At 41.2% G+C, this 15,375-nt stretch overlaps 1 protein-coding gene across 1 annotated transcript; it reads right to left on the bottom strand.

Annotated features, from left to right (window-relative positions):
• Positions 1 to 462: 462 nt before the first annotated feature.
• Positions 463 to 1,411, bottom strand: LOC127311839 (uncharacterized). The gene is made up of 2 exons (XM_051342316.2): positions 1,323 to 1,411; positions 463 to 1,146 (listed from the first exon to the last, which is right to left on the bottom strand). The coding sequence occupies exons 1-2, from the start codon at positions 1,335 to 1,337 to the stop codon at positions 553 to 555; spliced, it is 609 nt and encodes a 202-aa protein (XP_051198276.1). The 5' UTR covers positions 1,338 to 1,411; the 3' UTR covers positions 463 to 552.
• Between the last annotated feature and the right edge of the window lie 13,964 nt (positions 1,412 to 15,375).

Genomic DNA, 15,375 nt, shown 5'->3' with positions numbered 1-15,375 from the left:
CTGTGTGGAGATCACTGAACAAATCTAGAAGGTCCGATTTAATAGTATCCCAAAAGGTTTGATAAAACTCCAGCTCTACCCGGCTTGCCCGAGTGAAACACTGGCTAGTGGCCACCAACGGCAGCCATGAACGCCAAACGAACAAGATGATTGTAGTTTCATCGGTCTCAAATACTACATGCACGTCCATGATACGGCATTACAGGCAGCCCACAACACTTAGTGATCGACCACTAGAACAGCACACTGCGGATACTAAGCATACACATATTTTATAATACAACTACCCTATTACAAGCAGAGGACAACTACACTATCTATTATACATGTGCTTTCAGATAGTAAAAGGGCCTCTTATACAGGTAATGCAGTTGATTCTACTTAGCCCTGCACCTACGGCGCAGAGCATTCACCAAAATGAACGAACTGGATGAATGGAGCACATTGTTTTATTCACTACTACAGTACTACTACGTGATATAAGCTAAGCTAGGCAGGCAGAGGACACATATCGTGCGATCGATGATACGAGTTCCCCGGATAGTAGACTAACTAAACTGGGGACGATGCCGAAAGTTGCAATGCATCATATCCTGACTGAATAGTCTGAACCAGATCGAGGGCCAGCATATCAATTCCGCCTATCGGCGGCGAAGGCGGACCGACATACTCGATGCCGCTGGGGCCACCGGCACGCACAGGCAGCACGTCAGCAAACTGGAGGCAGATATCTCTCGATCGCTGGATGAGCCGATCGTGAGCACGGCGGATCACCTCCTCCTGCGCTTTGATCTCTGCGGTCCTCTCGCGGCTGGCCTCCAGCGCGACGAGCAGGCTCTGCCTGTATTCGGCGAGAGCTGGGTGGTTCCAGCTTTCGACGACGATGCCGTACTCGTCCCACAGATGGTGGAGAGCGACCTCGGCGGCGCTTTCTAAGGCGCTGTCGAGGTCACCCCTGGGCTGGCCGTAGAAGACGCGGCGTGTCTCCGGCGGCCTTCCTGGTGTCGGGGGAACGTCCATCACGACGCAGCCCTTCACGAGACCGTCCTCGCTGGTGGTGGCGCCGTACTTGTGGATAGCGAGGCCGGTATGCGCACTGACTTCTCCCAAGGTAAAACGCCTAGGAACGTACAAAACCAGTGGTGGCTGCATGCATCGTAGGAGAAAAACAGTCAAATCCTCGGAAGATCAGTAGTACCGATTGTACAAGTTTGAACGAAAGAACACTAATCACACAGACTTGCAGGAAAGAGCAACGACCAGCTGTGCTTGCACTAAGCTGATGATGATGATAATAAGCTGCAAAAGAACGAGCAGCTCACCATTCCATCAGCCATGATGGACACTGATCTGCTACTTGTACAATCTATGGAGGAAAACAAAACGGAGACGAAGATAAGGCCGAGTCCTCTGCCCTGCCCCGTCATTTATAGTACGAGAGCTGATATCCTCCACGTCCACGGTAGAAACAAGGAACATACACACAGCCAGACATGTGTCCACTGACGTGGCATGCGTTTGACACGTATGTTGCATGGTGATGCATGGCTGTAAAGCGTCGCATGGATTGGTCGCTGCTGTAGAGTCTTCATACATATCCCCTAAATTTCGTAAGAAAATAATTCTAGTGAATTTCACTTTAACCTTGCTACCTAGAAAAATATTTTAAAATATTAAAATAACCGGAATAAAAATTCAGTGCTTATATCTCGATAGTATATGTGTGCATGTTAAACTTCGCGAAAAGCTGCTATTTTTTGTGTGATATGTACAAAAATAAAGAAATGTATCATGAAAAACTTAACCCTTCTGTTACCTTACACTTCGTAGAATAGATCTTGGCTATGTTATTATGTCGGTAGAAATTTTTTGGTTTTTACTACGGAACCCTAGACATGGGCGTCCAATTGGACCGCGCCAGGTGTGGTAATAGTGGGTACCTGGTAAGCTATGCCCACATCATCACCCGTGGGACAGCTGGGCATTGGGCCATGGCAGCAGTTGTGGTGACTCAGCATACCACTGCATGGTGTAGTATGCAAGTCTGACATAACACCAATAAAATATCGTTCCACTAGTATTAAATCGTTCAAAGTGGTACAACAGAAACATATGCGGGTCTAAGGTATGTCTATAGAATTACATACAGACTCTGTTACAAAAGATCAGCACAGCCTCCTACTTTACAATGAGATAAATCTGCAAATAAACTCCAGAAGAACGACTCGTAGTCTAATCCTATCACAAACTCTATCTAAAGAGTTACTTAACTGGCTAAAGAGATTATGAATGGATTCTAGCTAAATAGGAGCTAGGTTTAGGAAGCTAGTTCCCTTCTATAGCTAATCTAGGTTTTATCCTTGTTGAATGTGGTGTTTGATTCTTCTGACAAGTTCTTGTCCCTTGAAGTAGTTGTTGACTTCTCGGTCTTCGAGTTGCACGGTAGATCCTCCTTCGATGCCTCCATATCTAAGCAGGGGATTTAAGAGTGGGATGAGTACGAGCGTACTCAACAAGTTCATTATAGGAAAGAGGTGTTTAATGCACTAGCTACAGCCATGGACCAGAAAGTCCAAGGCAATGCAAGTTTTTGTAATCATTTCTTCAAAAGGTTGCTTTTATTCAGAAGAACTATGTCCGTCCGCCTTCACCGGTTGACTAGAACTTCATGGAGTTCCTTCCCGGCAGCGTTCGTAGTTCCATAACCCGGAACAGGGAGTGACAGTTCACGATTCATTACACTCTGCAGAGGTGTGTTGCTTTACCCATAAGAGATCTTAACCTTGGTGCCAACCGGGAAATTTCCCCATTCACACTTCCATGGTGTGAGGCCCGGTATTAGGTCCTAGCCCAATTGCATTCCTCCGCGACCTCGCACACCCACCCTTTGTTGCAATTCCGACCTTGGATCCTCGCCGGCCAGCGTATCCATAGGATACCATCCGACCTCGACTACTATCAGGCATCCTGGCCCGATACCTTCGCCGGTCGTTGCAACCCATCATAGACCGCATTACCGTGGGGACTTAGGGCTCCCCAACCACTCCGCTTGTCCCTCGGGATTCAAGTGACTACGGTAAGCGCATCCGTTAATTTACGAGAGGAAGAAACACACTTGACTACTCCGTCCCATTCCAGATCTTATGGTTAACACGGTTGTTACGGCACAAGAATCACTGGACGATATTTGTTGTTTAATCCTAGATGGATACAAACCCTTGCAATGGAACCTCCACCATACTCATACCATGGTTCCATTGCCCACCACATAGTCATATTCATTGTTATGAAAATAGTATTTTAGCTTTTCATGCAAGAGTGATAATTATAGTGCTTTGCAAGTAATTTGGTAAAAATACTCAAATAACATGAGCAAGCGATGAACTTGCCTTTCTTGACTGCAAGATTATGCAGACAAGGTCTTCGATACACAATAACTCCAAATTCTGAAATAGCATCATCGTCCGGTAAGGACGATGTTTAAAAGATTGGCAAGGATGCAATAATGCATAAGTATGAGATGCAATCGCTCTAAGCGTGTCCTAACCCGATGATTTAGGATTAGTGAGTTGGTATGATTGGTTTAGGGTGTGTTGCACTTTTAGAGTGATTCACAAACAAGGTTCTTATTAAGGATTTGATTACTTGGTCTCATAACAAGTAGTGCAATACATCACAACAATAATATTAATATCACACAATAATAGCATTCTGTATAATCTTAACCTGTAATGAATAGTTGTTGGCTTTGATACTATATGGCATGGTTAATGATTACTTATCATATACTTCAATAAGTTTTGAAGAACATGTTCTTTGATAAAGAACAAGTATGACAATTGGGTTTGTGGGGTTCTATGGTTTCCTATGGTTCCAATTAGTTTCTAGAGTAAGGAGTTGATGGATCACAACAGAGTTGGATTCATTGGCTACTAGGGCTTGTATGGTTTTAATTAAGCATAAGCATCTTAATTATCAATGGTTGCTATGAAGGTGGTATATCTTATTGGTGATAGATAGTTAGGGTTTATGGGTCCTATTAAGCAGGTTTGATGGCTACTCCTTATTTACTTCAAAAGAATAACTTTTGAAGAACATATTTCTCAAGTAATAAGAAGTATATCAATTAGGGTTGAGGTGTTCTAGGTTTTACTATTGGATCCACTTAAATAGGGCATAGGTGGTTCCTGGATATTATGGTTTCATAAGTATCTAATACTAGTAGGGTTTAGTGGAATATGGTTATGTAATGCACAATATTTGGCATAGTTGTTATTGGAGTTCATCACAATGGTGTGATGCTAAATAGGTATGATTAAGGATGATGGTCTTGGGAATAGCAACTAGGGTTTGGACTTGGGTGTTCCTATTTGATCATCTGGGTTTGATGGTATGTATACATGGAATACTAAATTATTAGTGATAGGGCTTCTACATTTTATGTGAACTAGAATGGATACTCAATTGCTAGTTGTGGTTTTATAAGTCCAAAGAAAGTAACATGATCACATGTTATAACTAGGTTTTAGGTTTTAGAAACAATTTAGGGTTCATATGAAGTAATGGAGCTAGGTTCCTAATGGCATTAGGGTTTTAGGATACCACATAAAATTATGAGGTTATAATTTTATTCATAATGGAACTAGGGTTTTCCTAATTACCCAATAGTTCTTAGGTTAATAACCTCATTATAAAGTTGAAGTTATAATAACTTTGAAATAAAAACAATATTGGGTTTGGCATTTTATTATTTTAAAAAAATTAATAATTAAGATAATTATTAGTCAGAGTTTAAATCCCTCTAATAAGGATTTAATAAGATAATAAAAAAATTATGCTTTATTTATTTACTTACTGGTTTTTTAGAACTTTTCTTAATTATTGAATTTTAATTGAATTTAGAATTAGAATAAAAAAGGATTAATTAATAATGGTTAAACAATTAAATTTTTATTTAAAATAAAATTTTCATATTATATTTTTATTGGATAGATTTTATTTTTATAATCATTTTGATATCTTATTTATATTTTCTGAGTTATAATGAATTTTCTAAATATCTGCAAAGTTTTCAGCAATTTTAAATTTAAAATAAATGGACAAAACGTTTGGTACCGTGGCAGATACTAGCGCTAGACACTGACCCGTGGGACTAGTGCCACGCAGGCTGCCACGCAAGCGGCGACTGGTCAAAGTTGATCGGGAGTTTGACCTCGCCGGCGTTTAAACGCCGGTGGTCACCTGGGGACGGCGCCGCCGATATACGGCCTCCCCAGACGCGCGTTTAAGCTCTATCGAACCCTCTCGACACGATAAACACCATGGTGGTGTTGGCCTCTCGAGAAACGCACAGGAGCATCGTCGGAGATCATGTCTGCGGCGGCGCAGCTCTGGCCAAGTGTCGAAATGGAGCTACGGTTGACCATTTGATGCAATTAAAAGGGCTACGGGTGCGTATTCATACCATGGGTCTGATGAGGTGGTCGGCGACGACGATCGTAGACGGAGATGAGCTCAATTTCTTCTATGCCGGAGATGAACTACGAAAGGGAATCGCCAAATTGGCCTCACTCACTGCTCCCCCGGATGCTATCTTCCTCCTGGAGGTTCTACTCGACAAGGCGCATCTCCAGGACCTCCGCACGGGTGTTGGGGTGGCTCCAACCGTCGAGTTCTTCCTCGACTCCGGTGGACAGTAAATGGGAACGGCGAGAGATGGAGAGGGTTTGAGAGAGAATGGGTGATCATCGAGGTTCTAGAGTTTCTGGGCGGAGCTTCTGACGCCTTTATAGGGCTTGACAAGGACGGAATCGTCCTTTCCATCACCGGCGACAGCTCAGATACACCGGTGATGTCGGCGGGGTTTTGGGCACGAATCCCTTCGTGTTTCGATCAGCTCGGACGCGGCGATCATTGTATCCGTTATTGAGCTGGTCGCAGGCGTACGCGCTCGTCCTTATCGACGACGAGGTCGTGGCCAACTGGCACAGCCGCGGTGGCGAGCTCGGGAAGGAGGACGATGGGCTGGTTTGGGTTGTGCTGGGCTGGTGCTGATGGGCTGCTGGTGGGCTGCTCGGCCAGGTGATGTCCAGGTAAGTCCCTTTTCTATTTTCCTATTTTTGTTTTTCTTTTTCTATTTTACTTCTCTATTTTGAATTCTGGTTTTGATTCAGATTTGAATTCATTCCTATTTTGCAGGTATTTGATAATTTGAATTTCATTAGGACTAAAGAAAGGATCATTGTATTTCTGAATTATTCTTGAATACACATTTAATATATGTGAGCTTTATTGCAAATTTTCATTAAGCTTGCTTTGATGCACTCATTTTAATTTCCTTTTTCTTGTGGAATCAAATTTGTTTAAATTATTAGAGTTGAGAATTTCTACTCTAAGTGTTTTTTTTAAGTTATCAATTAGGGCTTGATCTCTTAATTGAGAATTTAATCCCTTGCATATGATTTTATGTGAGCACCTATTTGTTAAGGTCTTATAATTATTATTATTATCCTATTTCAATGTTATCACTATTTTTATCTTTGAAAATATCTAGAATAGATATTGTTTCTAGAATGGTTTGGTCTTATTTACAAGGTTAAGTGGTTGATCACCACACATGGGTTTAAGTAAAGTGTTTAGCACTAGGTTACTCTTAAGTTCCATAATTAAGCACCATATTTAATGAGAGTACAATTCTAGGGTTCTAATGCTATTTACCTAATGATACATGGGTTGGAACTTACTTGTGGCTTAGGTTTTAGTTGTGATCACCTAAGTGATGCACAAACTAGGGTTGAGATATATTTCTAGGTTGTAGAGATGAGATAACACCATATTGCATTGGTTAGGGTTTAATCTCCCCTAACCATGATAAGATGGTTGCTTGCTTAACATTTTATGTTCTCTTCTAGATACTAAAGACTTGAGAATTGGTTTTATCTCATACCAATAGACTTCTATTATAATCCTGAGTCTATCATTGAAGTATTTAGGGTAGCTATATTTCTCATCTTGATTGTCTTTGGTTATAAGGATGATTGTTTATTCACACCCAATTAAGTATAGGGTTTAACTTATGGCTTATTCTTCTATTTCTCCAATGCATGATCATGGCATTATCATGGTCCACTATTCTTAATGGCTTCTACTCCCAATTCTTAGAGTATATGATCATTACCCAATTTGTAATGATCAAAGGTTTGGCTTCCTAAAGTATCTCTCGTGAGCTAGGTTTTCTCATTACCAAGATCAAGTATTGTCTTGATCACTAGGTATGGTACCTCTCTTATACTATCTTGGATGGACATGGCTATGGTTGCCTCAATAGTTTATATCCCAGGAGAATTCCTGAGATAATCACTTAGAGTTCTTCTCAGGGAATGATGATGTAATCATCTGGTTATATAAATAGTTCTCTTCCTCAAATCCAAGTGTTGCCTCAACTAACTTGAGTGTAACACCATAGCTTGAGTTCTCTCATGTAGGAATTGTTATTCTAGGGTTTTATGGTGTACTCCTAATATCTCCTTAGGTATCTAGGCTAAGGCTCCACTTGACTATCTTGGTTGGATTAGTCTCCTCCGTAATTTATCAATTCATGGATATAATCTTATTCCATGTGATATTAGGTTATCTCACCACTCCAAGATGAAATGGTTTATCTCCTAATACTTTAGTTCAAAGGTTGTCCTTGATTCTTAAATAGGTAAAGCTAGGATTGGTATGAATGGTCTCTCTCATTTGGGAAGGACTTTAATACTAACCTAAGGTTAGGCTTCATAGAGAATGATATGATCATCAATATCTATGTTTAACATAAATGGGTTCTCTTTAGGGATTGTCTTGAATAATATCCTAAGATTTCTCTTAAAGATGATGATTTGAATACATGGATGTATATCCAAGGTTTAGCTCAAGGTTTGTCATTGCTTCTCTAATAAATAATATAGGACTCTCACCTCTCTAGGTTTAATGTATAATAATTTGGAATAGAGAAGAATATATACTTCTAGAGTTGATCTCCTTGTCATGTTTCCAAGAATGAAGTGAAATGAATACCATGAGATTCATGGTAGGAACATAGATTTGTTTAAGACATGGAAAAGATAAGTCAAGAATAGTTTCTTCATTTATTGTTAATTGACTTATAATTTAATATATGTTATGGCAAGGATTACCATATTATGATCTTTTATAAGATCAAGCAATTGATCCTTGATTCATATGTTATTGTGTTGGTTTTAATTCCATTTGATCTAACCCCTTAGATCAAATTATCTCTACCCAAAACAAGGTTTTAGCAAAGGTCACATTGAGGTTTATAGCGCTTGACTTGATGAGCTACTTCAATTCCACCAAGGTCAAGTGAAACTTCAGTTACTGTGATTGTTTAACTTTAAAGCGCGAAAATTCCCCGGATTTTCTATTCATGAATGCAATGCACACATCTGTTTCCTCTATTTTTGTAACCCCAAATACTGGGATATTACAGCAGCGCACCGATCACGGCATAGAGGCGTGTCATTAACACATCGACTTACACGCGCCTCGGAGCGTGGCACCGGAGGCTGACGCGGCGGCCTGGGTGTGAGCGCTCGTGAGATTTGGTGGCCGCTGATACGTCTCCGACGTATCGATAATTTCTTATGTTCCATGCCACATTATTGATGATATCTACATGTTTTATGCATACTTTATGTCATATTTATGCATTTTCCGGCACTAACCTATTAACGAGATGCCGAAGAGCCAGTTGCTGTTTTCTGCTGTTTTTGGTTTCAGAAATCCTAGTAAGGAAATATTCTCGGAATTGGACGAAATCAACGCCCAGGGGCCTATTTTTACACGAAGCTTCCAGAAGACCGGAGGGGAGACGAAGTGGGGCCACGGGGCGCCGCCACACTAGGGCGGCGCGGCCTAGAGGGGGCCCGCGCGGCCCTAGCGTGTGGGGCCCCCGTGACGCCCTTTGACCTGCCCTTCCGCCTACTTAAAGCCTCCGTCGCGAAACCCCCAGTACCGAGAGCCACGATACGGAAAACCTTACTGAGACACCGCCGCCGCTAATCCCATCTCGGGGGATTCAGGAGATCGCCTCCGGCACCCTGCCGGAGTGGGGAATCATCTCCCGGAGGACTCTTCACCGCCATGGTCGCCTCCGGAGTGATGAGTGAGTAGTTCACCCCTGGACTATGGGTCCATAGCAGTAGCTAGATGGTCGTCTTCTCCTTATGTGCTTCATTGTTGGATCTTGTGAGCTGCCTAACATGATCAAGATCATCTATCTGTAATGCTATATGTTGTGTTTGTCGGGATCCGATGGATAGAGAATACTATGTTATGTTGATTATCAATCTATTACCTATGTGTTGTTTATGATCTTGCATGCTCTCCGTTATTAGTAGAGGCTCTGGCCAAGTTTTTGCTCTTAACTCCAAGAGGGAGTATTTATGCTCGATAGTGGGTTCATGCCTCCATTAAATGCAGGACAGTGTGAGAGAGTTCTAAGGTTGTGGATGTGCTGTTGCCACTAGGGATAAAACATTGATGCTATGTCCGAGGATGTAGTTATTGATTACATTACGCACCATACTTAATGCAATTGTCTGTTGTTTGCAACTTAATACCGGAAGGGGTTCGGATGATAACCTGAAGGTGGACTTTTTAGGCATAGATGCATGCTGGATAGCGGTCTATGTACTTTGTCGTAATGCCCAATTAAATCTCACTATATTTATCATATCATGTATGTGCATTGTCATGCCCTCTCTATTTGTCAATTGCCCGACTGTAATTTCTTCACCCAACATGCTATTTATCTTATGGGAGAGACACCTCTAGTGAACTGTGGACCCCGGTCCTATTCTTTACATCAAATACAATCTGCTGCAATACTTGTTTTACTGTTCTTCGTAAACAATCATCATCCACACTATACATCTAATCCTTTGTTACAGCAAGCCGGTGAGATTGACAACCTCACTGTTTCGTTGGGGCAAAGTACTTTGGTTGTGTTGTGCAGGTTCCACGTTGGCGCCGGAATCCCTGGTGTTGCGCCGCACTACATCCCGCCGCCATCAACCTTCAACGTGCTTCTTGGCTCCTCCTGGTTCGATAAACCTTGGTTTCTTTCTGAGGGAAAACTTGCTACTATCTGCATCACACCTTCCTCTTGGGGTTCCCAACGGACGTGTTAATTGCACGCATCAAGCACATTTTCTGGCGCCGTTGCCGGGGAACTGAAGTAAAGTTACACCACAAAGATTTCTAACTCCCACGTCAACTACACGCCAGCAACACATTTTCTGGCGCCGTTGCCGGGGAGATCAAGACACGCTGCAAGGGGAGTCTCCACTTCCAATCTCTTTACTTTGTTTTTGTCTTGCTTTACTTTATTTACTATTTTGTTTGCTACACTTAAACAAAACACAAAAAAATTAGTTGCTAGTTTTACTTTATTTACTGTCTTGCTCTCTATATCAAAAACACAAAAAAATTAGTTACTTGCATCTACTTTATCTAGTTTGCGTTATTTACTACTGCTAAAATGAGTAATCCTGAAGTTGAAGTTCGTTCGTTTAAACAACAAGGTGGAGAAAGTTTTAAAGATGCTTGGTATAGAATTAGTGATGCTCATCATAGGTGCACTAAGAAACACTCCACTATTATCCTACTTAGGAATTTTTATGTTGGTATATCTAGTTGGAATAGGTATGTTCTTGATACTCTTTCGGGGGGTAATTTCCTAGGTACTCCTGCTTTAGAAGCTAGTTACATCATTGAGAGTCTAGTTGGAATACCACCTGTTAATGAAACTAAAATTGAAATCTCTCTTGAGGATGTCATGAAAAAGTTGGAAGCCATAGAGAAAAAATTTCCAAGTGTTGAAACTAAATTGGAAATGTTACTTGATAAAACTGATGAACTTGATAAATCCTTAGAAGGAATTGATGAAAGAATTAGTGTCCTAGGAACTTGTGTTGACCATGATAATCAAATCAATAGGATTGGCGAATTTGAAAAAGCTATGGGAACCTTGGGTTCAACTTTTTCTTCTCTTAAATACAAGGAGAAATCTTATGTGGCTAAAGAGCAAAAATTCATGTATGTCTCTAAGGTGCCTAAACCAAAGAATTATTATAGGCCTAAAATTGATAAAACTCCCAAAGCCCAAGGTAATGTCGATGCTTCATCTCTCGATAACACTTGATTTACACTTTCTGCGCCTAGCTGAAAGGCGTTAAAGAAAAGCGCTTATGGGAGACAACCCATGTTTTTACTACAGTACTTTGTTTTATATTTGAGCCTTGGAAGTTGTTTACTACCGTAGCAACCTCTCCTTATCATGTTTTTGTGCCAAGTAAAGTCTTTATGGTAAAGTTGATGCTAGATTTGGATTGCTGCACAGAAACAGCATTGCTGTCTGTCACGAATTCGCGCAGAAGTCTCTGTAAAAAAATCAAAAAAATCTGCAAATTTACGTGCGTGATCCTCAGATATGTACGCAACTTTCATTAGTTTTGAGTTTTTCCGTTTGAGCAAGTTAAGTGCCCCTTCCAGGTTCGTCTTTACGGACTATTCTGTTTTTGACAGATTCTGCCTTTTATTTCGCATTGCCTCTTTTGCTATGTTGGATGAATTTCTTTGATCCATTAATGTCCAGTAGCATTGTGCAATGTCCAGAAGTGTTAAGAATGATTGTGTCACCTCTGAACATGTGAAGTTTTGATTGTGCACTAACCCTCTAATGAGTTTGCTTGAAGTTTGGTGTGAAGGAAGTTTTCAAGGGTCAAGAGAGGAGCATGATATACTATGATCAAGAGGAGTGAAAGCTCTAAGCTTGGGGATGCCCCGGTGGTTCACCCCTGCATATTTTAAGAAGACTCAAGCATCTAAGCTTGGGGATGCCCAAGGCATCCCCTTCTTCATCGACAACATTATCAGGTTCCTCCCCTGAAACTATATTTTTATTCAGTCACATCTTATGTGCTTTGCTTGGAGCGTCTGTTTGTTTTTGTTTTTGTTTTTGTTTGAATAAAATGGATCCTAGCATTCATTGTGTGGGAGAGAGACACGCTCCTCTGTTGCATATGGACAAATATGTCCTTAGGCTTTACTCATAGTATTCATGGCGAAGGTTGAATCTTCTTCGTTAAATTGTTATATGGTTGGAATCGGGAAATGCTACATGTAGTAATTCTAAAATGTCTTGAATAATTTGATACTTGGCAATTGTTGTGCTCATGTTTAAGCTCTTGCATCATATACTTTGCACCTATTAATGAAGAAATACATAGAGCTTGCTAAAATTTGGTTTGCATATTTGGTCTCTCTAAAGTCTAGATAATTTCTAGTATTGAGTTTTGAACAACAAGGAAGACAGTGTAGAGTCTTATAATGTTTACAATATGTCTTTTATGTGAGTTTTGCTGCACCGGTTCATCCTTGTGTTTGTTTCAAATAACCTTGCTAGCCTAAACCTTGTATCGAGAGGGAATACTTCTCATGCATCCAAAATCCTTGAGCCAACCACTATGCCATTTGTGTCCACCATACCTACCTACTACATGGTATTTCTCCGCCATTCCAAAGTAAATTGCTTGAGTGCTACCTTTAAATTTCCATCATTCACCTTTGCAATATATAGCTCATGGGACAAAATAGCCTTAAAAACTATTGTGGTATTGAATATGTACTTATGCACTTTATCTCTTATTAAGTTGTTTGTTGTGCGATAACCATGTTCCTGGGGACGCCATCAACTACTCTTTGTTGAATATCATGTGAGTTGCTATGCATGTTCGTCTTGTCTGAAGTAAGGGCGGTTTTCACAATCAAATGGTTTGAGTATGCATACTGTTAGAGAAGAACATTGGGCCGCTTAACTAAAGCCATGAATCATGGTGGAAGTTTCAGTTTGGACATAAAACCTCAATCTCTTATGAGAATATTAACTGTTGTTGAATGCTTAAGCATTAAAAGAGGAGTCCATTATCTGTTGTCTATGTTGTCCCGGTATGGGTGTCTAAGTTGAAGAATGATCAAAAGCGAGAAATCCAGTGCGAACTTTCTCCTTAGACCCTTGTACAGGCGGCATAGAGGTACCCCTTTGTGACACTTGGTTGAAACATATGTTATGCAATGATGATCAGTGTTAACCCAAGCTAATTAGGACAAGGTGCGGGCACTACTAGTATACTATGCATGAGGCTTGCAACTTGTAAGATATAATTTACATGATACATATGCTTTATTACTACCGTTGACAAAATTGTCTCATGTTTTCAAAATAAAAGCTCTAGCACAAATATAGCAATCGATGCTTTCCTCTTTGAAGGACCTTTCTTTTACTTTTATGTTGAGTCAGTTCACCTATTTCTCTCCACCTCAAGAAGCAAACACTTGTGTGAACTGTGCATTGATTCCTACATACTTGCATATTGCACTTGTTATATTACTTTACATTGACAATATCCATGAGATATACATGTTATAAGTTGAAAGCAACCGCTGAAACTCAATCTTCCTTTGTGTTGCTTCAATACCTTTACTTTGATTTATTGCTTTATGAGTTAACTCTTATGCAAGACTTATTGATGCTTGTCTTGAAGTACTATTCATGAAAAGTCTTTGCTTTATGATTCATTTGTTTACTCATGTCATTACCATTGTTTTGATCGCTGCATTCATTACATATGCTTACAATAGTATGATCAAGGTTATGATGGCATGTCATTCCAGAAATTATCTTTGTTATCGTTTACCTGCTCGGGACGAGCAGGAACTAAGCTTAGGGATGCTGATACGTCTCCGACGTATCGATAATTTCTTATGTTCCATGCCACATTATTGATGATATCTACATGTTTTATGCATACTTTATGTCATATTTATGCATTTTCCGGCACTAACCTATTAACGAGATGCCGAAGAGCCAGTTGCTGTTTTCTGCTGTTTTTGGTTTCAGAAATCCTAGTAAGGAAATATTCTCGGAATTGGACGAAATCAACGCTCAGGGGCCTATTTTTACACGAAGCTTCCAGAAGACCGGAGGGGAGACGAAGTGGGGCCACGGGGCGCCACCACACTAGGGCGGCGCGGCCTAGAGGGGGCCCGCGTGGCCCTAGCGTGTGGGGCCCCCGTGACGCCCTTTGACCTGCCCTTCCGCCTACTTAAAGCCTCCGTCGCGAAACCCCCAGTACCGAGAGCCACGATACGGAAAACCTTACTGAGACGCCGCCGCCGCCAATCCCATCTCGGGGGATTCAGGAGATCGCCTCCGGCACCCTGCCGGAGAGGGGAATCATCTCCCGGAGGACTCTTCACCGCCATGGTCGCCTCCGGAGTGATGAGTGAGTAGTTCACCCCTGGACTATGGGTCCATAGCAGTAGCTAGATGGTCGTCTTCTCCTTATGTGCTTCATTGTTGGATCTTGTGAGCTGCCTAACATGATCAAGATCATCTATCTGTAATGCTATATGTTGTGTTTGTCGGGATCCGATGGATAGAGAATACTATGTTATGTTGATTATCAATCTATTACCTATGTGTTGTTTATGATCTTGCATGCTCTCCGTTATTAGTAGAGGCTCTGGCCAAGTTTTTGCTCTTAACTCCAAGAGGGAGTATTTATGCTCGATAGTGGGTTCATGCCTCCATTAAACTGGGACGATGTGATGAAAGTTCTAAGGTTGTGGATGTGCTGTTGCCACTAGGGATAAAACATTGATGCTATGTCCGAGGATGTAGTTATTGATTACATTACGCACCATACTTAATGCAATTGTCTGTTGTTTGCAACTTAATACCGGAAGGGGTTCGGATGATAACCTGAAGGTGGACTTTTTAGGCATAGATGCATGCTGGATAGCGGTCTATGTACTTTGTCGTAATGCCCAATTAAATCTCACTATATTTATCATATCATGTATGTGCATTGTCATGCCCTCTCTATTTGTCAATTGCCCGACTGTAATTTGTTCACCCAACATGCTAATTATCTTATGGGAGAGACACCTCTAGTGAACTGTGGACCCCGGTCCTATTCTTTACATCAAATACAATCTGCTGCAATACTTGTTTTATTGTTCTTCGCAAACAATCATCATCCACACTATACATCTAATCCTTTGTTACAGCAAGCCGGTGAGATTGACAACCTCACTGTTTCATTGGGGCAAAGTACTTTGGTTGTGTTGTGCAGGTTCCACGTTGGCGCCGGAATCCCTGGTGTTGCGCCGCACTACATCCCGCCGCCATCAACCTTCAACGTGCTTCTTGGCTCCTCCTGGTTCGATAAACCTTGGTTTCTTTCTGAGGGAAAACTTGCTACTGTCTGCATCACACCTTCCTCTTGGGGTTCCCAACGGACGTGTTAA

The sequence above is a fragment of the Lolium perenne genome, chromosome 7 (genome assembly GCF_019359855.2).
Source record: "Lolium perenne isolate Kyuss_39 chromosome 7, Kyuss_2.0, whole genome shotgun sequence".
Classification (NCBI taxonomy): Eukaryota; Viridiplantae; Streptophyta; class Magnoliopsida; order Poales; family Poaceae; genus Lolium; species Lolium perenne.
Note: the sequence above shows the minus strand (reverse complement) of the source record. Positions and strands in the feature narration are given on the sequence as shown.